We start from the raw sequence: 23,179 nt of genomic DNA, 5'->3' as shown, positions 1-23,179 counted from the left end.
TGGGCCATGGTCCCATAAGAGCCAGTGAAGAGCCTGCTACAACATTCAGGCCTGCCCACTGCTTCTACACACCCCCCTGCCTGCCACCATGTCCAGCAAGGTAGAATGGGAGAGCGGGAGTCAGGAGGGCAGAGTCCCCAGAAACCACTGACATCTAACCCCACCAACAGCATGTGAAATTACCATGAGACGTTCTCACCATGAGAATTCCAGTTCAGTGTGCATTCACACACCTCCCTAATCACACCTTCCACCTCTAGGTCTTACTTGTTCAAGGAACATCCTGTCTGTGCACTCTCATGCCTGGGTCCTTGAACAGGCTCTCCCCAGCCCGGAATGCCTCCTCCCACAAAGTCTGTTTGTCAAAGTCCTATTCATCGTGCAGGGCACCCATCGGACACTATCCTCTCCATGAAATCATCACAAATCCTGTGAACTGGAAATAGCCACCATTCCTTTCGCGTTCCCTTTAGGCCTCTGGTAACAGCTGTGCACTTACAGAATTTACCACACTCTGTCTTGTCTCATAATTAATTATGGGTATCCATGTCACCCACCGATCTTCCAATGCCCAAGTTAGGGGCTGATGCCCACTCAATAGCAGGGTGCCTCGCACACTGTCAAAGCACCACGCACAGTTGGGCACTTCATGACTATGTCGACTGAAGGAGCATCTCCGAAAGAACACCAGGGGCCCTTTCGGATAATACAGCAAACAGTCTGAGCGCCTGACACATGCTAAGAACTATGCTGGATAATAGCTGCTTCACATGCTGCAGGAGCGCAACGTCTGGATGGGAAGAGTGAACACTCAAGCACGTCTACCCTGTGTTCAGTACGGCAAGGGTGCAAAGTACGAGGCAATGCTTCTCAAATTTTCATGTGCACAGGATGTAAGAACCACCAGGTTCTGGTTCAGCACGTCTGAGGTGGGGGGAGAGTCTGCATTTCCAACAAGCTCTCAGGGGACACAGATGCTATCAGTGCAAGGACAATACTGTCAGTAACAAGCGCTAAGGTACAATAGAAGAGGGAGAGATTGACTGCACCTGGAGGGATATGAGAAGACTCCAGAGAGGCGGGGTTTCACACCAACTCACCCCCGCTGCCACAGGGCAGTGCAAAAGAGAGAGAAGGTGGGACAGGCCTGTGCCTCACAAAAACACACAGGCTGGCAGGGAGGCAGGAGCGCAGACCTGTGACCACAACACAGTGATGAACAGACACAATGCAGAGTGCCTTAGGAGAACAGAGGAAGGAGTGTTGGGCCACTTCTTTCCCACTGGGGGGAAAACTGTGAAAGGAGCCTTGCACACGGGTAAGACTGCTGGCAGATGTGAGCGATACTCTAAGCCAGAGGAATGCTGGAGCAACACAGGTCACAAAGACACAGCCAGCAGGAGAAGCCTGCAGGGGAAGCCAGCAGGAGAAGCCAGCAGGGGAAGCCAGCAGGAGAAGCCAGCAGGCGACTAGAAAGGCAGAGGGGGGCCAGCCTGGCGGAATGTGTATATCAGGACCATGCTGGCAGCCCTAGAAAAGTAAAGAAAGAAAAGAAAAAGAAAGAAAAGTCAACCGGGAGTAGCGGTCACACCAACAGGGCATGCTTAAGCTGCTCGCAGGTCTCACGGATGCAGTGACAGATTCCTGTGAGCAGCTTAGAATAATCAGAGAAGCCGTTAAATCAGCAGTCTTTCCTCTAATCCCACCGAAAACCAGCCACCACCTGCTGTTCCTGCACTCCCACCACCCTGGCCGGCTGGCCGGCGGCTCTCCCCAGATGTCCTGCTGACTTACAGGGACAGCCTATGGACAGGAGGAGAAAAGTCAAGCTTTCCCAAACATGGGTAGGAGCACCTTTTAAACCACCAAGAGTTCTACCTCCTGTTCCCTAGACAAGTTTCTAACCTGATTTTCTCTGTGGTGTAGAAGAGAAGTTAAAGTTACTTCAAGAACAAGCCAGGGGTGCCTGGGAGGTTCAGTCAGTTAAGTCTCTGACTTCAGCTCAGGTCATGATCTTACAGTCCACGGGTTCGAGCCCCATGCCAGGCTCTGTGCTGACAGCTCGGAGCCTGGAGCCTGCTTCAGATTCTGGGTCTCCCTCTCTGCCCCTCCCCTGTTCATGCTCTGTCTCTCTCTCGCTCTCTCAAAAATAAATAAACATTAAAAAAAAAAAAAAGAAAAAGAAAAAGCCAACATTGGCTTCTAGCTCTGGCTGTTAGCATCATGTCTCCTGAATGGGAGAAGGGAAAAGTCCAAGTGATCCCTGTGCTCTCTTTACCAACTATGGAAAAGGTACCCTACCATTCTTATGTGTACCCCAAATACCCTGCACTGATTCTCCACTCATAAACCAATAAATGAATAATTACTGTCTAGCTCCATTCATTTATTCATTCACTCATCCAACAAGTATTCCGGGAGCCACACAAGGGACTATGTTGGGCCTGAGGATCTACCTCCTCAACTTCATGTCCTTCTACTTGTCAACCAGGTCACTCTGTTCCTATCACACCAGCTGCCTGATGTGTCCCCAAATACCAAGTATGCTCCTGCCTCAGGATTCTGTGCTTATGATTCCCTCTGCCTAGAATACTTTCCCTTAGATATGCTCAGAAGTCATTCCCTCATTTCATTCAGACCTCTACTCAGCGAGGAGGGTTCTGGTCCCTCTAAGAACACTCTCAGTTCCCTTATCCTGCTTTATTTTTCTCCATAGCACTTATCACCACGGGACATTTTATACCTATTTATTTGTTTATTGTTAGCCACCCCATCTTCCACCAGAACGTGAGCTCACACTCAAGGAGGCTCTGCCTACTGTGCCAGGGCTGCATGCCCAGCACATGGAACAGTGCTTGGCACACGGAAGGTGCTGACAAATCTGCCGAGGATGCTGCTGAATGAGAATGAAATGAGAAGCCACTCAGAGCAGGAGAACGAATGATCAGACCAGAGCCTGGGGAAAAACAATGTGGCAGCTGTACAAGGATCATTCCCTAAGGGGTCTGTAAGAATTCTCTCAACACGCTACTCAAGAAATCCCAGGTTAGGGAAAATATGAAGAGGACCTGAATCGGGACGGTGGTTTACTAAGGAACCATTACATAGACATATCAGTGAATAATTCAGTCACAGACCCTGCTGTCATAGACTTATGATACTGTAAATAATGTCATTATTATTGTGATAGATGCCACAAAATACACAGAAAAGAGATAGGATGGGCCAAAGCCAAGTCCAGGGTTTCAATCCTGACTACATGGATAGTGTGCCATCCATACACAAAGTGAACAAAGAGATGGTTTAGGAGGGAAAGGGCCTTCGTTTGAGACATAATTAGCATGAGGATCAACAGGACAAATGAAATGCAGGTCTAGAATTTAGAAGCAAAATAAGCAAAACAGAGATACTGATTTGAAAGTCATTTATAATTTACAGACTATGCCAACAAACCTTTAGTGGGGAGACAGGTTAGCACAGTGTGTTTTGCTAGTCCTCGGGACAGCTCTGTCAAGGTTATAGGACATTTAGGTTTTACAAATCAGCACAGGAAAAATAAGCTTACAATACATGTGCATCATTTTAATATGTGTCTCTCAGAAATCGATTCCTTTTAAGTACTATTTGAAGCTCAGCTCCAGGGCTGAGCTACTAAAATCTGGCTCTTAACAGCTGAGGCAGCACACTACAAAGTGAAAGAACAGGAGAGAAGACCCCTGAGGATCCGTGTTTCTCCTCGGTGGGTCTGGACACAGAGCTAGATTCTATCTTTAGTGTCTCCACAATCACAGCATTACATGTAGTCTCACTTGCCCACCTGGTAACAAATCTTCTTGAGCTTATTAGCTTTTTTAAAAAAAATCATGGTGGAATGCCTGGGTGGCTCAGTCGGTTGAGCATCTGACCTTGGCTCAGGTCATGATCTCACAGTTTGTGAGTTCGAGTCCCACATCGGGCTCTGTGCTGACAGCTAGCTCAGAGCCTGGAGCCTGCTTCGGATTCTGTGTTCTTTCTCTCTTTGACCCTCCCCTGTTCACGCTCTGTCTCTCTCTGTCTCTCAAAAATAAATAAATGTAAAAAGAAAAAAAATTTTAAATGATAACATATACATAATGCAAAATTTACCATTTAATCGTCCAGTTCAGTGGTTAAGTACACTCACATTGGTGTGCAACCAGCCCCACTATCTGTCTCCAGAACTTTTCCATCTTCCCAAACTGAAACTCTGTCCCCACTCAACGAGAACTCCCTGTCCCCTCCTCCCATTCCTGAGCAGCCCCATTCTATTTCCTTTGTGTACTCTGGTTACATCATTCAAGTGGAATTATACGGTGTTTGTCCCCTTATGAATGGCTGGTTTCACTCAGCATGAATAAAGTCTTTAAGATTCATCCATGTTGTAGCAGGTGTCAAGTTTCTTCCATTTCTAAGGCTACATAATATTCCATTATATGTGTGGAATATTACTCCATTGTCTATATTTCAACTAAATGGAGTAAATTTTATCCATTCAACTGTTGGTGCACCTTGGGTGGCTTCCATCTTTCAGCAACTGTGAATGATTCTGCTGCAGACATGTACAAATGTCTGTTCTTGAGCTTGTTTTTTGGAAAGCACGTTTGTGTTCTGATCAAATACGCAGCACACTCTGCCCAGACGTACTGGGCCATATGTGAACTCTCTACTTTGCCTGCCGGCAGCCCCAACTCTGGCCCTTACCTTCACGGCCCTGAACACAGCCGGGCAGGTCCACTGGAACACAGGAGCCAACACGGTCTCCTCTGGCCTGCCATTCTGCAAGCAGCTAAGCATCCTCAGCTTCAACTGAGACAGAAAGGGAGCATGGTGTCTTTAGTTAATGCTTCACAAACAGTCTGGCTCAAGCTCCAGCAGAGCTAACAAGACTTTAAAGAGGAGATGCAAAATTTAACAGTAACTTCTCCTATGTCAGTTATTCGGTCACCCACCAGGATAGTCTCATGATCCCCTGAAGTGAGCCGGAAAAAGAAAGTGCTTCATTTCGGGCTCATCTGTACTCTTTAACAAGAGATGCTTCCCACTGCTAGATACTGTGGTTGAAACGACAGAAGTATATATTGGGGCAATAAAGCCAGTGGAAGCTACTTCAAAAGCCTCTAACTTTACAAAGGCCATATCACTCTATCGCAGGGGTCAGCCAGCCACAGCCAACGGGTTAGGCCTACACCTGTTTTTTGTAGATAAAGTTTTAACGGGGCAAAGCCATACCCATGTGCCTATGTACTGTGCTCAGCTGCTCTGGTGCTACAACATCAGAGGTGAGCACTTGCAACTGAAACTGTATGACCCACAAATCCTAAAACATTTACTATCTGGCTCTTTACAGAAAATGCTTGCCAGCTCCTGGTTCACACATCTTGGTTCATTCTCTTCTCCCCCGCTGGAAATGGGTGGCGATGTGGTCAGCGGTTTGTGTGGAAGAGGCCTCCCTAAACTGACTGTGGGGAAACCGGCTGGCTCTACACCAAGGAGGCAACAGGAGTGCCAAGAGGCAACAAATCAAGAGTTGGAAGAGACACGCCACGCTTGCGATTTAGAAGGGGCTAGGAACCCACCTTTAGAAAGATGTGACCTCGTTTTCCACCAACTCGCCTCTAAGCTGAACCAGGTGTGGCCAACGGGCAAACGATGGAGTCTCACGAACAAAATAATAAAGGAACCACCTGCATTAAGAGGCATCCCCCAACACAGGCTTCTTAAATTCACACAGCTGGCTGGCCAAGCTCCAGAAGCCTCAGGGTGAACCCCAGGAACGCTGCCAGGGTGGGAGCTGATTTTCCAGGATGCCTCCGACTCCCTTACCCTCCCCACATCAGGCTGCAGCAAGTTCTCTCATCCTCTGACTGGCGTCCAAAGGTAACAGCATTCCCCACCACAGAACTTGAGGAAGAAAGGGCAAAACTGACTTTTCGATGAATACAAATTCATATCCCAAATGCACACGTGCTCTCAAAGAGCACACTCTTCCTCTCGGGACTAACTGTTCACTAAAAAGAGGTGAGGCTGGAAATGAACACAGAAGCCTGGAAAAAGTTAGTAGAAAGCACCACGAACAAACAATATTCAGAAGCTCAAGTTTTCCAAGGCAGTGTCATTTTAAACTCAAAAGAGGCCAGAATCCATATGTCCAAGAGACTAGCAGATAACGCCTGTACTTTTCTTCTCTCCTGAAACAGAGCAACAGTGTTGCATACCCATCACTGTCCTCCCTGCTCAAAAATGACACTGCAGATGGTGTTTGTTCCCGCTCTGCTGCGTCACACCAGCAGGGCAGGTGAATAACTGGACAGAGGACACAAAAGCATTCCCTCCACCAACAAGCATTCCTTCCATGGACAAGCAGCCATGTTGGACCCCAGATAACACAGCTTTGTGCCTTGGGCAATCCTTTAATATCTCTAAGCCTCAGGGGTTTTTTTTTTATCTGTAAAATGGATGGCTTTGCTAGAGGCCCTCTATGGCTCCTTTTCATAGGAATCCTCCAGCTCTGTAATTATACCTGTATAACTCACGACACCACACACAACATGAAAGTGGCATGTATCAACAAGTTCTTACTTCACTTCCTGATATCCTCTCCACATACTCTTTCATCACAAAAATCAGTGTGAGAGAAACTCAGGCGAGACTCCAGACTCAGACGGGTAGCTCTTGAAGCCAGTCTCAATGGAAATTGTGCACTTGGATTTAGTGGGTCAAAAGGAAATATTCTAATACTGTGCCTTTTACCCATGGAAAAGACATTCCTTTCCAGAGGATACATTCTCCGATCTGGGCTCAAAATTTTAGCAAGGGCCTTGGGAAAATGCTAGAAAACGGATGCCAGAAAATTGTTGGAGAACCATTCATTAGCGGTTGCAGATCAGTGAGTGAGTGAGTGAGTGAGTGAGTGAGTGTGTGTGTGTGTGAGTGTGTGTGTGTGTGTTTTAAGAAGCTCCTCTCCTAAGCTGATGGGTCAGGGAGTAATATGCAGGTTTGGTGACACCATTCTGCCCTCACAAATAAAGAAAAAGGAGTGTATGAGGTGAGGGGAGAACAGACAAATGATAAAGTGGTGGGTCCAGATCTTATGAATTAGGACCTGTGGAGAGCGCTCACTGAATCTGGGGAGTCTGCTCAACTCGCTGGGCCCACGTGAGCCCAGAGGAAAGGAGATGACACCGGCTGTTGGAAACAAGGGACAAAGGCCTCAATAGATGCAAACCTCTCTACCCAGACCAAGCCTTATGCTATAGGTTGCCAACAAGCCCTGCACTGCTATCCTCCTAGGCTTCGAGATAAAATGATTTGCCAAGCAGACGGACCATGGGCTTTTTCTGATAGAAGAACAATACTCAGCTGGATTCATGACCCATGATCCAAAGATGAGCTTCAGGGGAATTGCTCCCATGACTGAATGCAAAATGTTGCATGTATGTTAAGTATGTGCATTTTTCTGGGGAGAAGATTCCTCGTTTTCAGTTTTTCAAAAAAGGTTCAAGTCAACATAGACATAGAATACGACTTAAAAAATCCAGTATTACCCTTTCTGTTACACCTCTTCTTAATTATCCAACAGGTGCCCAAGGAACTTAAATTTCAAATATTTCCAAAAACAAAACTAAGAAAGGTTTAAGAGTTGGCAGTGAATTTAGAGACTGCATCATACCTAATGCTAACTTGTACACTCTCACTAAAACTCAGGAGGACAGAAAAAATGACATGTTGTTATGGATGAGTAAGGATTGACCTGAGGTAGATTAATCCACGCGGTACCCGCTGGAATCACTGTCAGTGACAGAAGAGGCAACAGGAGAACATGAAAGAACACCTGGCCAGGAGAAAAGAGACCGGGAATCCAGTCTTTAGTCCTAGCTCTGCCTAACTCAGTCTGTGACCTTGGGCAAGTCCCTTCTTCTGGGCTTGGGTGCTCATCTGAACAATACAGGCTAGTGAAGCAAAGCAGTGGTCTACAGACCCTTTTAAGGCAATGAATGTTATGTTTAGATAAAATCATCCAGAATTCATCAGAAGCTAAAACAAATTCAAAATGGCAGGTTGAACTTACCCATTTATTTCCCCTCCCTTCTAGAAACCCCATCAAGTTATTATCCATAAATATCTACTGCTTACTGAACAATTACTACATGATTGTGTTAAGTGCATTAACTAATGGAATCCCTAACACACTGACGCCCATTTTAAAGATGAAGGAACTGAGTCACCAGTGTTTAAGGAACTTGCTCAACTAATAAGTGGCAGAGTCAGAGTTCAAACCCAGGCAGTCTGGCTTGAGTCTGTGCCAATACTACCTCTCAGACTGACAATCAAGGAACAAAGCTCCCAAGGAAAAAGAAGCTGAAAGAGAGAAGAGATCAAAAGCATCACCAAATTTTGGAAGATGGCTAGTAAGTGACTTAGATGGAGAATGCAGAGTGCTACAGATGGCTACAGAGCCCCCTCCCAAACTCAACTGTTGGAGACTCAGGCCTCCTCTGAAGGTGTGAGGAGAAGGGAGGCTGCAATCAGCCGGTTCTGCTCCCCTCCCCTGGGCAACTATTTGGTCCCCACCCCAGCAGAAGGCTGGAGGTTTACCATCCGGACAGGATGAACTAGACTCCAAACTTGGGCAATCAGGGAACCACTGAAGACTAGGAAGTGGCCCCATTCAGGAGATTAAGTGAAAGTCTGCATATAGAAGCGGGAGCCCCCATTCCCCTCCCACCACAAGGCTCCTAGGATGCTAACAGCTAAGCTTATTCCACTCGGACAGACGCCTGAATGAAGATCCACAGACTCTGAACATATCGCACTGAAAAGGTCAGGTCCATCACCTTACAGTTTTGGCTCTCAGAATGTAGCCCCAGGCCAGCAGGAGTGTCACTGGAGAATTTGTCAGAAATGTAAATACTGAATAAAAAATTCTGGGGTGAGGTCCAACAACCAGTGTGTGAACAGGCCACAAAGTGATTATAATACTTGCTAAAGGCTGAGAAGCACCGCCCCATAAGGAGGACCACTAGTCCATAAACCCATCCCACACCAAAATGCTTCCAACCAGCCTTCCATTTATTTGGAAGACAGGAAACATCAGAAGTTTCAGGCAAGACTCTACTGTGAGAGAGAGACAGACAGACAGAGAGAGAGAGAGAAACCGAAACAGATTTCACAGGGCAGCTCTAGTGAAGGGGAGAAGAAATGAGGGAGGGCCTGGTTTGTATGGCCTCCCCTGGCCCCCGACAGCACATTGCCACTGAGCTACAGAAGAGTTAGAAACCCAATGAACTAAACGCTCTCCAGGTCCAGTCCAGCTCTACTCTGTACCTTTATACTAGCCCTTATGTCCCAGATGCTCGGACCTAATACAGCAATTTAGACAGACACTCTGGGTTGGAATTACCTCTGATAATTATCTTGTCCCTTTGAATGAACAAAAAGCATTTTAATGGGAAAAAAATCATACAAGCATTGTTATGCCAAGGGGTTGTTATATTCTGTATTTGCATTAAATGCCGAGGCAAAATGCACTGCTTCATTTTACACAGAAATATCTGTAATCATCCGCCAGGATCAGACCCTTTTTGCTTCTCTGTGTCTCCCAGGCTTTCCCTGCCTCCCCCTTACAGCCTAAATCTTAATCCAAAAACCCTCCCCTAGTATTGCTTTTTACCAGGCTCTCTACTCACCCTAAGTGTCACCTCCACAAACAGATCACTCTTTTGCTTACAAACCTCTAGCAGCCTTGGCATCTACATGTAACCGCCTCATTTATATTTACTTCCTCTGCCTCCTTTAGTCCAGCTGATTCTTCTCAAACCTCTTGGTTCCCCGCTAAAGATCTTTTTCCCTCTCAGGCTGCCTCACTCTTGTCCTGGAAAACCAACCTCCCTCAGAGGATGAAAAACTTCTGCGAGGCACCATGCAAAGAAAACCACAAATGTCTCATTTCATTCTCACACTGATAAGAAAGCATCCCTCTTTTTACATTTGGAAAACTGATGTTTAGAGAGATTAAGTATCTTGCCCAAGGTTACGCCTAGGGATTTTAATCCAAATCCTTCTCTCTCCACACTCTTAAATCTACTCTCCTCTCTCCAGAGGTCTGACTCAACTATGGGAAGAAAAGAAGTTTCCTTAATTCTGTAGAAAATTAGAAGAGCAAAAAAGAGCTCTGCATGTATATATTTTTTTAACGTGTGGTCTTCCACAGCTGCTCAGAGCCTTCAAGTCAAAAAGTCCAACAGGGAACACAGCTCACAGCAGCCTCTCCCCATCTGGAGGGCTCCTGAGGACTCAGGAATCTGGCCAAGTGCAGCACAGCATGCCTCTCCAGCAGGAATGGATGCAAAGCACAGGAGGAAGGCTGGCTCTTCCGCCCAGAATGCCAGTAGGGAACAGGTGGCTAAGGGATCCCTCTCCCCACGCAGCCCATCCTCCCAGACCTTTGTGGAGGTGGTGGTGGTGGTGTGCCTTCCAGCATGGGTTGGGGGGCAGAGTAGATGCCCACCTCAAAAGATGTCCAGATCCGATTTTAAAAGCTCTTAAGAGACAAGGTAGTAAATCTAACAATCAAGGGCAAGCAATGACTCCTACGGTGAAGCCCGCGCCTCTACAACAGAACAGCTAACTTCGAGGGGCACAATGAAATGTCTATGGTGACAAGAGAAGGTGCTTCACTGGCGCCCATCAGAATATAGGGACGGCCGCCACCACCCCCTCCTCCAGAGAGGGGCTGCAAGCCCATTTTCTCCTGTCTGACAGAAAAGGGAGGCGGCACCCCGATGTCTCCCACGCCGAGGGCCTCAGGCGCGCACCTCTCAGCCTTTCCTTCCAAGGGCTAAGAGGCTGTCCCTGTCCATCTCTCCACTCAGCCCCAATACCCCTCTCCCACTCGGCACCTCTCTCTCCCCTACTCGGTCTCCAACCTCCTTGCCCCACGCTCTGCCCGCTAGACCTCTCTTCCCCTACCCCCCGCCCCTTTTTCCTCCCCACTAGGTTCCTTATCCCTCAGTCCCGCGCAGCCCAGCCCTCAGTACCTTGAGCGTCACGTCGCACAGCTTGCCTTGCCGCCGGATCTCCTCCATGACGCCGTAGCCACGACTAGGCAACTCGGACACGGAGAAGTGCACCAGGTCCTCCAGCTCCTCCGCGCCGTCCTCCACCATCTTCCCCGGCCGCCGCGACTGCGCAGGCCAGGCCGGCTCGAAACCAAACGGGGCGGGGCGGACTGTCGCCGGGAGCACACAGCTAGGAGCAGACGGGCCTGCACGGCCGCCGTAGTCTCAGGCCGCTCTGCGCCGGAAGCCCCGCTGCCCCGCTTCCTGGTGCGAGCGCAGCCTTCGTTCCCTCGCTTTCCTGACCGTGCTGTCGCGCCTGCAGTTGCCGAAGTCTTCCTGGATTAGCCGGTCCCATCTCCCGCCTTTCCGATTCGGCCCTGACCTTACTTGTTATCTCCACCCAGGACCGAGGACTTCAGTTCCGCCACTACCTCGGTACTTCCGGAACCTGCGGAAATGGTCCGTTGCCATGGCGGCTATGTACACAGTTCTGCAGCCTCGAGTGCAGGATTGCGGTCGTTGCTGTTGCAGCGGTCGCGCAGCGGGAGGGCCACTGCCTCGGGAGCGGTGAGCAGGGGCCACGCGCCGCACGGATGTGAAGAGGGGAGGCTCGAGAGGGGTATGCGCCCAGGTGGTGGGCAGCGGCTGGGATCTGAACACCGCACTACCCGGGAGTCCCCCCAGCTTGGCTCCCTGATCTGTGAAACCCGAGCGGAGGAGAGGGTGCGGCATCGTGGGGGCTCTTTTGAGCTGGCTGCGGCTTAGGGTCTTCGGATTTAATGTTCCCTGACCCTACGAGGGCTCTGCGTCTCTGCCGAGGTTGAGGGGGCGTGAGGTGCGGGGCCAGAGATCTTCTGGATCCTTTTTACTTGGTAGTTTTCGAACGGGAGGGGACTTCGGGATCGCTAGGTCGAGCCCTTCGCTTTACGAATGAGGAAGCCGCTCCAAAGAGGGACAAGAATGGTCCCATGCTTCCCATACTCCACACAGGGGTCCGTTATGTTGGGTGAGGAAAACGGAGAAGGCCAGTTCTGCCTGGAATCGAGTCTCTGCTTTAGCCTAGGGCTGGCTGCGTTTGGATCCTGTTGTTTCAGGGTTCAGATGCTGCCGCCACTTCAACCTATGAAAGTTCCAGATGAGAGAGTCTGGTCTGGGCAGGAGCGCTGGAAGATAGGGACATCTGGTGCCTACGGTTCCAGCAGACGCGTCCTCTCCTTTTATCCAGCCTTCAGAAACGCCTGGTAGCAAATTCTGTTCATTCCCACCACTAAAACGAATAATGTAACCAAGAATCTTCAGGGAGATCGTCAGTGGTGGCCACCCTGAGGTTCATTTATTTACACCAGAAATATCTAAAGGTGTTGCCTTGAGAGAAGAGCATTCTCCATAAGATCCTGAGGGAGGAAAGCCCTGCTGAAAGAGAGGGCATGGTGAGGGACTCAATATGGCTTCTTGCAAGTGGTGCCTGGAAACTAAGTGTCCTCCTGAAGGGCTGTGGGCTCAGGGGTTGGATGTGGTGTGGGAGGGGAGTGACATATGCCCCTTGGGACTCTCTCAGTAGTGACCGAAGTTGGACCCACATGTGGAGATTCAGCCAGCCACCCTCTGACCTCCAGCCATGACCATCACTACCAACCACCATTTCTTGAGTGCCTGTTCTGTGTTGGGCACTGTTCTGGACGTTGCAGGGGGATTCAAAAGATAAAGCACAGTTCTGTCCCTCAAGCAACGTGTAATTTAACTTGGGAGTGGAAACCCAGTCAAATGATGCGGCGTAAGAATGGTAACAAGCATTATTTCAGTAAGTGCAAGATTGCATGGGGTCTCTAAATGTCTGGATGTTGAGGGGCTGCTGAATAGGAGGCTTCTAGGAGGAGTTAAGTTAATAGAAAAAGCTTGCAGGGCACCTGGCTGGCTCAGTAGGTAGAGCATGCAGCTGTTGATCTCAGGATTGTGAGTTCAAGCCTCACATGGGTGGAGAGATTACCTAAAAAAAAAAAAAAAAACACCTTAAAATAAAAAAGGCTTGTCTTAGGTGGGCATGGCTCCTGGCATACTTGAAGCTATGGATGTGAGCATGGGGAGGGCCTTGGGAAGAGGGGAACTGCATGTGCATGTGCATGTTGGCAAATTACAGGCCCCACTCCGAGGGGAGGGCGATGCTCAGGCTGTCCTGTGCTCTTCCTGTGCTTGGTGGGTGGGGGCATCCAGGAGGGAGTCCTAGGCACCTGCCACCTAGGCTGGTTCCTTTCAGAGCGCACCCTGGCCAGGAGGCTGGGCCCTCAGACTACTGGTATGGGCAATGGTTTCCAGAGCTGTAGAGACTGAGGGGAAGTTTGCTTGAGTCACAACACACCTGCTTCCATTCTCAACTTCCCAATAGCCTAGATCAACGAGAACTTGGAGTTGAGATTTTCTTTTCAATTTCCTCGATTTGGGATCCACATTAGAGCTATTCGTGGCTTTTTATCTCTCGAGCTCAGTTTTACAGACAAAAATTTTAGGACTGAAATTGGATAAGCCACCATCCTTGATCACCTGAATACCTTTCCATTTCATTTTCTAAAAACTAAAAGGTCTGAATGGTCTCATAGTGGCTGGGAAAAGACTTCCATAAAATAATTACGTGAGGAATGTAGCAAGCGGACACACAGTTCTACAGTTAGCAAATATATATGACAGTGTCATGTTTGCTTATTTGATTTGACATCTGAAGGGCTTGTAACAGGGGTTAGAGTTTCATTTGTCTACATCATTGAAACTGTAGACTGAAAGGGCACAGCCTGTTTTTATTTAATTCATGCCGTTGATGATGGTTAATGTAATTGTAATAGGAAATCTACCAGTCATTGCAAGTTGTGTTTAGAAGTGTGTTTAATATCATTAAAATCTATCAGGTAACATTCAGTGAACCTCTCTTAGATAATACAGGGAAAATGTTAATATTCTTTAATGTGCTTTTAAAAATTGCTTTTAATGTTTATTTTTGAGAGAATGAGAGACAGAACATGATCAGGGGAGGGGCATAGAGAGAGGGAGACACGGAATCTGAAGGGTCTTCAGGTGTCACCTCAGAGCCTGATATGGGATTGGAACTGCGGGATCATGACCTGAGCCAAAGTCTGCCACTTAACTGACTGAACCACCCAGGTGCCCCTTAATGTGCTTAAAAAATAATAATAATAATAATTAACTGTAATTCAGAGAAGAAATCTCTGCCAAACATGATTTTTTCTTACAGTAAAGGTCTTAACAATTGATTTTTTTTAAATATTAAGCATCCTAGAAGTTTATTAGAATGTTTTGCAGTAGTTCAAGCAAGCTATTTTATCCTTAATTGTGTTGTTGCTATTTTCCAATTTGAATATGAAATTGAATCAGTTCCCTATGTCTCATGTTTCCCTAACTGTTCATAAATTCAACAGATTCCTTTGCTGGTGGTGGTGGTGGCGGTGATGGTTTACAAGAGCATACAGTGATTTCTTTGGCCTCACCTCCTCTTTTCTGTCCTATGAGGTTGCAAGTCATTTTAGTGGCAATTGCCTCGTCTCATAACTGAACTGATTCAACCCTGACAGGAAGGTCAGAAGACAAGTGTACCAAGCAGTGTATCCATCCTGACCTTCAGGCCTTGTCCCTATTCCAAATGTGTTTGGTACATTTGGAGCATTAACTCTAAATGAATTTTTCACATTCTTTCTGTATATTCATAGCTCCATAAAAGTGAAATTACTGAAATGTGAGGGCCCAGTGTTAGGACTCCGTGACCATAGACTACTTGATGATATTGTTCACATCATTTGAAAAAGAAGGAAAGAAAAGAATACTAGCTTGATATTTAAAAAATTATATATAAAATTAGAAATGTCTTCCCTTTGAACAATTTAAAACTCTATTGTGTTAATTACTCCAATAATTTCAAACAATGAAGCTTAGTATTTATTTTTTTTAATGTTTTATTTATTTTTGAGACAGAGAGACAGAGGATGAGAGGGGGAGGGGCAGAGAGAGAGGGAGACACAGAACCGGAAGCAGGCTCCAGGCTCTGAGCTAGCTGTCAGCACAGAGCCTGACGCGGGGCTCGAACCCACGAACGTGAGATCTGACCTGAGCCGAAGTCGGAGGCTTAACTGACTGAGCCACCCAGGCGCCCTGAAGCTTAGTATATTTTCATAGACTTTCATCTAGTTTCATGGTATTACTTAACTAGGTAGAATGATTACAGATTGAGTTTTCCTTAGCGATCCTTAGAGCTCTTGATATTTTCTCTCAATATTTAATCCTTTGTCATCAGTGTATAAGAGGCACCTGAGGAAGTAAGTTTTGTTTTTTATTTTTATTTTTTGAAGAACTAAGTTTTAAATTCCCCTTAAAGCAATAAAAATAGCACAATTGTTACTTCTGTTTAATAACCCCCTTTGCTTTTCCACTCTATGTCAAGGTTGGAACCAAAATTTACTGTGTAACTGGTATTCAGTATTTTTACACAGGCACTCTCAGGAAAGGGCCTAGTGTGATTTCACCAATGAGACTAATACCCAATAAAATATGAGATTTCTTAGTTATCCTTTGGTTGTACAATTCAATTTTTAAAAATTTTTATAAAATACTTCAGTTGGACAGGATCTTAGGAATTAATTAACTCTCTGCTCCGTGCAGCAGTCCCTGGGGTAGCATCTCTGCTGGCTGGCAACTTGACCTGGGTTGAGTCTTTTCCATTATAGGACAGCTCTACGTAGTAGGAAGGCCATTTACCTAAATCTCCCTCCCTAACACTTACACCTGTATGCTTATATCCGATTCCAGGAAGCCACACCAAGCATTAATTTAACATTTTGTTATACATGGTGATTATTCATGGTAGTATAAAGGAATACAAATTTAAGTGTGTCTACCTGAAAGAAAACGATGAGACTCTAGTTAGGTTTACGAAAAGAGGAGGTAGGGGGCTGTTTGATTTCTCTTTCAATGGACTGTCAGAGAAGAAAGAATATCTGATTATGGGCTAGATTAAATATACTTCTCGGGAATCATTTTCTGATCTAAGTCAAACGAAGGTAAAGGAGGAGCTGCTGCATCTGAGGTAGCGTATGTTCAAGAAGACAAGAAAATCAAGTTTAAATGCATTTGATAGCAAGTATTTTAGAGGAAAGCATAATGAATGAGGCAAAGTATAAGTGAACTCAGGAACAGAACATTTTTAGGAAACACGTCTAAGATTAGGCCACTAAAGGGAGCATTCTTTTTGCTTTGTATTTCTCTCTTTTAGGGGGCCATGGGTGGAAAACGTTGCGAGAGCCTGTAAATAGGAAGTGCCTGTACTTGTTGGATAGTGTGTCCCATGGATAGAGCACTGACATGCGAGGCGGTAAAAAGAAGACTGGGTCTCAGTGGGATAGGAAAACACAGACTGCATGTCAGTCACTCGGTTCCGATCTTCTTAATGCATGACACCTCCCCTCTGATTGCCGTTTGACGAAGACAGCTGAAAGTTGCACTATTTTCTTCTTTCTAGCTAGAATGGGTACTAGGAAAAAAGTTCATGCCTTCGTCCGTGTCAAACCCACCGACGACTTTGCTCATGAAATGATCAAATACGGAGACGACAACAAAGTAAGTAGGATATGCTTGCCTTCACCAGCCTGGTCCCCTCTGTCTCACCTTACTGCAGTGGGACCCTGTTTCAAAAGCCTTTAAGGACCAAGACTGATTCGATAAAAGTTCAGATGGACTCCAGACTTCCAGCAAGTCCAAACCACTCCCCTTGAATTGCTTTTAATAAGGAAACTCTTGAAACTCCCACTTGGAATTATATTTGTGGTTAATACATTTACTTTCATCCATGTGTCTGACACAGAACAGCTGACATTTGTCCATACTCATAAAACTTTGTGGCGATCAGATCTACATGATCCCTCTGGGAAGGGGTCCAGTAAGAATGTCTTAAGTTGATAACTGTTCCACTTGCCAAGCCAGTGGGAGAAACGCTTACCCAGAGAACCGGAAGGATTTATCCCTCCCTCTGTCCTGACCGCTGCCCTGACAACCTTGCTGAAGCCCATGACAGCCTTGGGACAGGTGGAGAGAGTCCTGTTTTCATTCGGCAAACTCCTGTGAACCTACCATGGGCAGCATGAAGACATTCTTTTTGTTTGTTTGTTTTTAACATTTTGTTAGACCTTTCCCTCCTAAACCAAGTCACCGAGAGTGAAACCCACAGACACAAATGGAGATGGTGAATGGGTTTTATTTTAGTTTGGCCGAATGGCCCCTCCCGAGTGGTGGCAAGTCCTCAGTAGAGAGCCCCGCCAATCTGTTGCTCAGTGGTTATATAGGTCATAGCAAAGCAGAAGGGGTCATCATTGAAGTAACCAACCATAGTTTACAGCGTTACATGGAGTTAAATCACATTCTGACGCACAACTGTAAGATTTGACAGAGACCTATCAATTTTAGAGTTCTTTGTCTCAGGGGAGATTTGAGGTGACCAATCATAGGTCCGAAGGGGAGGTGAAGCAGGTGCACAGAAGCGAGAACTTTGCAGTTAAGGCGGGGGGGGGGGGCGGAATCTTGCAACAGTATCTTGAAAAACAAGTTAACCTTTAAGTTGTAATTTATGGGTTACACTTTAGGACTTCCAGAGCCGGATTGCCCAATCCTTAATTGTCCACCAGGAAGAGGGTTGGAGAGTGAAACAATGGTTGGTATTTTCCATTAGGGTCAGCTTGACCCAAAGAGGGTCTTACAGTTTATTCATTTTTGAGAAGCAGAGAGAGACAGAGTATTAGCGGGGGAGGGGCAGAGAGAGAGGTAGATATAGAGTCCAAAGCAGGCTCCAGGCTCTGAGTTGTCAGCACGTTGAGTTGTCATGGGTTTGAAATGAACCCATGAACCGTGAGATCATCACCTGAGCTGAAGTTGGATACTTAACGGATTGAGCCACCCAGGCGCCCCAAAGACATTCTTTAAGGGAAGAATCCAAGAGCAGACTGCCCAAGCTTTGAAAGTCTTGACAGAGGAAAGCTCATGTGCAGACCTGTGCAGTGAATCCTGCTAGACATGGTCTCAGTGAGAACAGAAGCACAGAGCATTTAATGTGTGAATGGACAAAGCCCCTCCTCTTGCTTGATCTTACTTTTTCTGTGTCTGGCTGTGTGTTGGCTCCTGGATTAGGGCAGCCAGTATAAAATTACAAGAGTCTCTTTACATCAGAAGGCCCCACTGTGAAGATTGGAATCTCCCCTTGACCTAACCCAATATGTTCCTAAACCAGCTGCTGCCTTAGTGCCTTGCTATGGAGAGATCTAATAGTCTAAAAATGTTTTTAGAAATCTTTACATCTACAAAAAAAATTTTTAATCTTTGTATCTAAAGATATGCTGATTACAAGTAGTAGGCACCTTCGATTTGCTATAATACAAGTGAGGGACTATTGGAGAATCCAAGAGCCATTTTTGTGGCTGTTAATTCATCATTACTCACAATAACATGTAAAAGATGTGACTCAAGCCCAGGCCTCTGTCACCAAGCCCACTCTTGTCTCCAGCCCAAGTCAAGGCCTCCCTGTGCTTATTAAAGGTGTCTAAAGCTTGTTTAATTAAAAAAAAAAACCATGATAAATATGCTCGACCCCATATCATAGATCCGGGAATCTAGACAAACAGTACCCTGTAACCTAGGGTGACAAAGCCTGAAACCAGTAAGTGCTCCAGTCTCCTGGTCCTTCCACCTTAAGGGTGGTGTGGCCTCCCTTCTCCTCTCCCATCCCAAAGAAATCCTCAGGATATCAGTCCATGTGTGGGAATCCCTGTTCTTTTAAAGTTTGCTTTCTCTATTTTCTCCAGGTCAGGCCTCAGCTATCAGTGAATATTTCATACCAGTTTCCTAATACCCAGCTAGCTAGCTAACTCTTTCTTTCTCTTTCTCTCTCCCTAGAGCATTGATATTCACTTAAAAAAAGATATTCGGAGAGGAGTCGTCAATAACCAGCAGACAGACTGGTCCTTCAAGCTGGATGGAGTTCTCCACAATGCCTCCCAGGACTTGGTTTATGAGACAGTCGCAAAGGACGTGGTTGCTCAGGCCCTCGACGGATACAATGGTAATTTAGTTAATTAACTGTTATTACATGACTGTAAGAACCCACAGAACCCTTCCTGGAGGAAGAGGTGCAAGTATTTTATGGTGAATAAAATAAAATATAACCTCTCGTGCTAACTTTTGTTTGTTTATTTGTCTATCTCCAAATTCTAAGGTGGAAAACTTATTATTTGCTTGGTGGTATTGTGGGCATGACTTGATCCAAGGTTCTGGGGTCCTACCTTCCTAGGAAGATTCAATGACTGTGGCTCTCTATGGGTCATGAGGATTGAACTATTATCCTGTTTCAAGTCTTTTAAATATATGAGTTTTGAAGGTAATGGCCTTATAAATTTGATGGAGTCCAAATACTTCTCTCTTGGCTACCTGCTAGGAGCTATTTCCATTCATTTTACCAGCAAAATAAATCTACTTCTTCCTATTGTAGCCTAGAGTTATTTACATATAGCATGAAAAAATGGAGTAGAGTTTGATTTTCTTAACAAACAGAAAGCAACTTTATTGGGAGATTTTTACAAACTAGTTTGGTCTAAGATTGCTTTAAAATCTTAAGATTTGAAAATCCATAGAAAGAATATATCACAGTTTGTAAACTTTGCCCATGTGACTAGAATGTTTCCTGTCTGCAGATTTTAGGTCTTCTGTTTAAAAGTTTGTATAGTGTTGATGACCAAACATTTTAATGTATCCTGCTTGTGAAACATCGGTGTGGTCCTCATTGATGCTGAGGGGATATGGCCCAGAGGAGGTAGAGACAGAGGAACTAAAAAGGCCCAGGAAGTTAAGAGTTTTGGGTCCCGAGTGCTGTAGAATCACAAATGGGCTCTGAGTCCCAGCTGAAGTGACTCCTTCCTGCACTTTTGTGTTAATAGACACTGTTTCTGACCTCAGCTCACATGCTGAATTTGAGCCCCTTGTGCAAAACCTACCAATCCCAGGAACTAGAGATTGGCGTAGTGAAGGCAAACACTGATTTCCATGGCCCAGTATTGCCCAAAAGTAGTGGCCAAGCCAGGAAGAAGAGCGGGTGGGAACAGAGCCCAGGGTGACAGCATGGTTCATGTCTCAGAGTCTGGTGGTGACGACAGTAGACCTAAGAGATGTGAGAGGTGCAAGTGGAAGTCTTCCCAGAGAGGGCAGTAGGACCAGATCAGGACCTATCAAGGTCTGTTTCTGGAAGTGGCATGGGGCCAAGTAGCAGCCCTGTTTGATCCTGTGGGAACTTGTAGTCTACAAAGAATTCTCATCATTAACAGGAAATTCCCTTCCCACTCCCATCTCTTCCTGGGGATTTTGAAAGCTCTCCTTGCCTCCAGACTGGCCTGCCTCAGGGAGGCCTACCCCTGGGATTCTGACAGGTCACGGCCTTGCTAAAGAAGGGCTGGAGTTCAATACTCCTAGCTCCCTCCTCACCTGCTAGGAATATTCCCAGTTCCTCTGTTCCCTGGAGTCCCCCACTCTGCTCAGCAGCCCTAGGGGCTGATCTTCTCTTGGCAGAGGGAGCAGTGGAGCACTACCTGGGCCAGAGATTCAGAGTAGCAGTCTGTGTTTTGACCATTTTTCTCCTGTTTCCTTGCCCACTCACCCTGTTCCCCAAGGCAGGATCCCTCATGTCCATTGCTGCTCTTGATGGCCACCTTTGTGCCAGGGTCCAAGCTGGCACCAGGTGTGCTGGAGGATAGGAGAGCTGTCCTTGGAGCTATTTTCTCAGACATCACCAAGACGGGCTTCCAAATGTTTGCAGGTACCATCATGTGTTATGGGCAGACGGGAGCCGGCAAGACATACACCATGACAGGGGCAACTGAGAATTACAAGCACCGGGGGATCCTTCCTCGTGCCCTACAGCAGGTAGAGAGCGGGCCCAAAGGCAGGGTGCCACACAGGTTCCCTCTCTACTGCAGCTGCTGCTGACCCCAGGCCTGCTTCTGCTACTGGAGACAGGATACACAAGTGGGGGGGCGGCGGGTGGATAAGTGCAGGGGGTGCAGAGGCCTCAGGAAACTGGGAGTTCAAGTTTCAGCATCTGACCCAAACCCATGAGAAACCTGTCTCCTCATTGCAAAAGAGGGAGTTGGACATGCTGACCAGCTTCTTGCTGCTGCGATAGTCTGTGGTCCCATAATTGAGGATTTGGAGGTTCCAATCATGTTCCTGCCTCGTTTTAATGAAGGGGATATGGCCTCTTGCAAAGCTTCCTGTCTGGCCAGCTCTGGCTTCTTCCACTGCCACAGCCCCAGAAAGAGCAAAGGGAAGAAGCGGGACACAACATGAGCTTTCAGGACCAAGTGAGCCCTGGGAGTCTAAGAAATATGACTGAACACAGTACAGAAGTGCCTTCCTTTGGAGTTCTGTGAGAACCTTCGGAGGTAGGAGGCAAAGGGCTTTCCCCTGAAAGCATCCTGAGGCTTTATAGCTCTGTCCTATAAAAAATGTAGATGGGGGTACCTGGGTGGCTCATTCGGCTAAGTGGCCGACTCACTCACTCATTTGAAAAAATGAGCCGACTCATGGCTCAGGTCATGATCTCACAGTCTGTGGGTTCGAGCCCCGTGTCGGGCTCTGTGCTGACAGCTCAGACCCTGGAGCCTGCTTCAGATTGTGTGTCTCCCTCTCTCTCTGCCCCTCCCCTGCTCACTCTCTGTCTCTGTCTCTTAAAATAAAAGACTTAAAAAAAAAAAAAAGTTAAAAAAATGTAGATGGCCCTCTAGTGTGTAAAGCACCCATGCTCTAATTTATGAAGCAGCAGCCTTCATATCTCACTGTCCAGGCTTCAGTATCCCAGCATCTTAGACTTCAGTAGTTGAGCCCAGCACTGCCCAGTAGAAGCACGGCAGTGACAGTAAGTCACACATGCAATTTTGAGATTGTTAGTAACCACAGTTTAAAAACAGGTGGACTTGTTTTAATAATATATTTTATATAACTTGCTATATCTAGAATATAATTTCCACATGTAATTAATATAAAAATTCTTGATATGTTTTATGTTATTTTTTTTCACACTAAGTCTATGCAGTGTGTATTTTACACTTACAGCCCATTTCAATTTAGACACTAAATACTTAATCAGGGATACTCAATTTGAAATATTAGACTTCATAAAATTCATAGCTGAAAAAGTAGATGTATGAACTCAAGTTGTTCCCAACATACTGAAGAGTTTACCAGTAACTGAACTTAGGAGCCATTTTTTCAAGTTTATTTTGAGAGAGAGCACAATGCTGGGGAAAGGCGGAAGGAGGGAGGAAGGGAGGGAGGGAAGGGGAGAGAGAGAGAGAGAGAGAGAGAGAGAGAGAGAGAGAGAGAGAATGAATGAATCCCAAAAAGACTCCTCACTGTCAGTGCAGAGCCTGTGGGGCTCAGTCCCACAACTGTGACATCATGACCTGAGCCAAAACCAAGAGTCAGATGGTCAACTGACTGAGCCGCCCAGGTGCCCCTTTAGCATCTATTTTTTAATTCAATTCAAATTAATTACAGTGAAGTGAAATTTAAAATTCCGCTCCTTATTTGCATCAGCCACATTTCAGGTGCTCAGCAGCCACCAGTGGCTAGTGTCTGCCGTGTAGGACAGCACAGCCCTCAACTATTAGAGCAAGGTGGGGGCCTCGGGGATCACCCAGCCAACCTCACCTCCCCCCTCCCATTTGACAACTAAGAAAGTTAAGGTCCAGAGAGGGGAAAAAACCAGTCCAAAGTCACCTATACCTATTGGGAGTTAGGAAGGCTGTTTTGACTTGGCTTCTTCTCTTACTAGCTGAATGACCATAGACATATAATTTCATTGCATGAGTCTTTCTTCAGTTGGGCATGGCCCCTACCTTCTTCAATCACAGGGGAGTTGTAAGAATAGGATTAAATAATGGCTTATATATGGTGAGACACCATTAAATGAGGGATCTTTAGTCTAGAGTCCTTTACATTCATCATGGCTGTACAATCTGTTAAATCAGGCTTCAAAAAACTACAGGGTATCACTCAATGATCTATTAATAGTAATT

General features: G+C 46.3%; 2 protein-coding genes across 32 annotated transcripts in view; one reads left to right on the top strand and one right to left on the bottom strand.

Moving 5' to 3' along the window:
* KLHL18 (kelch like family member 18) overlaps window positions 1-11,488 on the bottom strand; it is a 52,399-nt gene extending 40,911 nt beyond the window's left edge. For 7 of the 9 annotated variants that reach the window (XM_029919087.1, XM_029919089.1, XM_029919091.1 and 4 more), the window contains exons 1-2: window positions 11,055-11,488; window positions 4,720-4,824 (exon numbers count right to left, since the gene is read on the bottom strand). In XM_029919087.1, coding sequence (XP_029774947.1) covers window positions 4,720-4,824; window positions 11,055-11,183 — 234 coding nt within the window. In that variant the 5' untranslated portion in view covers window positions 11,184-11,488. The remainder of the gene's footprint in view (window positions 1-4,719; window positions 4,825-11,054) is intronic. The other 2 variants (XM_029919085.1, XM_029919086.1) reach the window with 1 other exon arrangement.
* Window positions 11,290-23,179, top strand: part of KIF9 (kinesin family member 9) — a 53,571-nt gene continuing 41,681 nt past the window's right edge. For 2 of the 23 annotated variants that reach the window (XM_029919062.1, XM_029919060.1), the window contains exons 1-5: window positions 11,294-11,694; window positions 12,634-12,876; window positions 16,591-16,688; window positions 19,011-19,176; window positions 20,920-21,026. In XM_029919062.1, the coding sequence (XP_029774922.1) occupies window positions 11,532-11,694; window positions 12,634-12,876; window positions 16,591-16,688; window positions 19,011-19,176; window positions 20,920-21,026 (777 nt within the window). In that variant the 5' untranslated portion in view covers window positions 11,294-11,531. The other 21 variants (XM_029919072.1, XM_029919077.1, XM_029919067.1 and 18 more) reach the window with 21 other exon arrangements.

The sequence above is a fragment of the Suricata suricatta genome, chromosome 12 (genome assembly GCF_006229205.1).
Source record: "Suricata suricatta isolate VVHF042 chromosome 12, meerkat_22Aug2017_6uvM2_HiC, whole genome shotgun sequence".
NCBI classification, from domain to species: domain Eukaryota; kingdom Metazoa; phylum Chordata; class Mammalia; order Carnivora; family Herpestidae; genus Suricata; species Suricata suricatta.
Note: the sequence above shows the minus strand (reverse complement) of the source record. Positions and strands in the feature narration are given on the sequence as shown.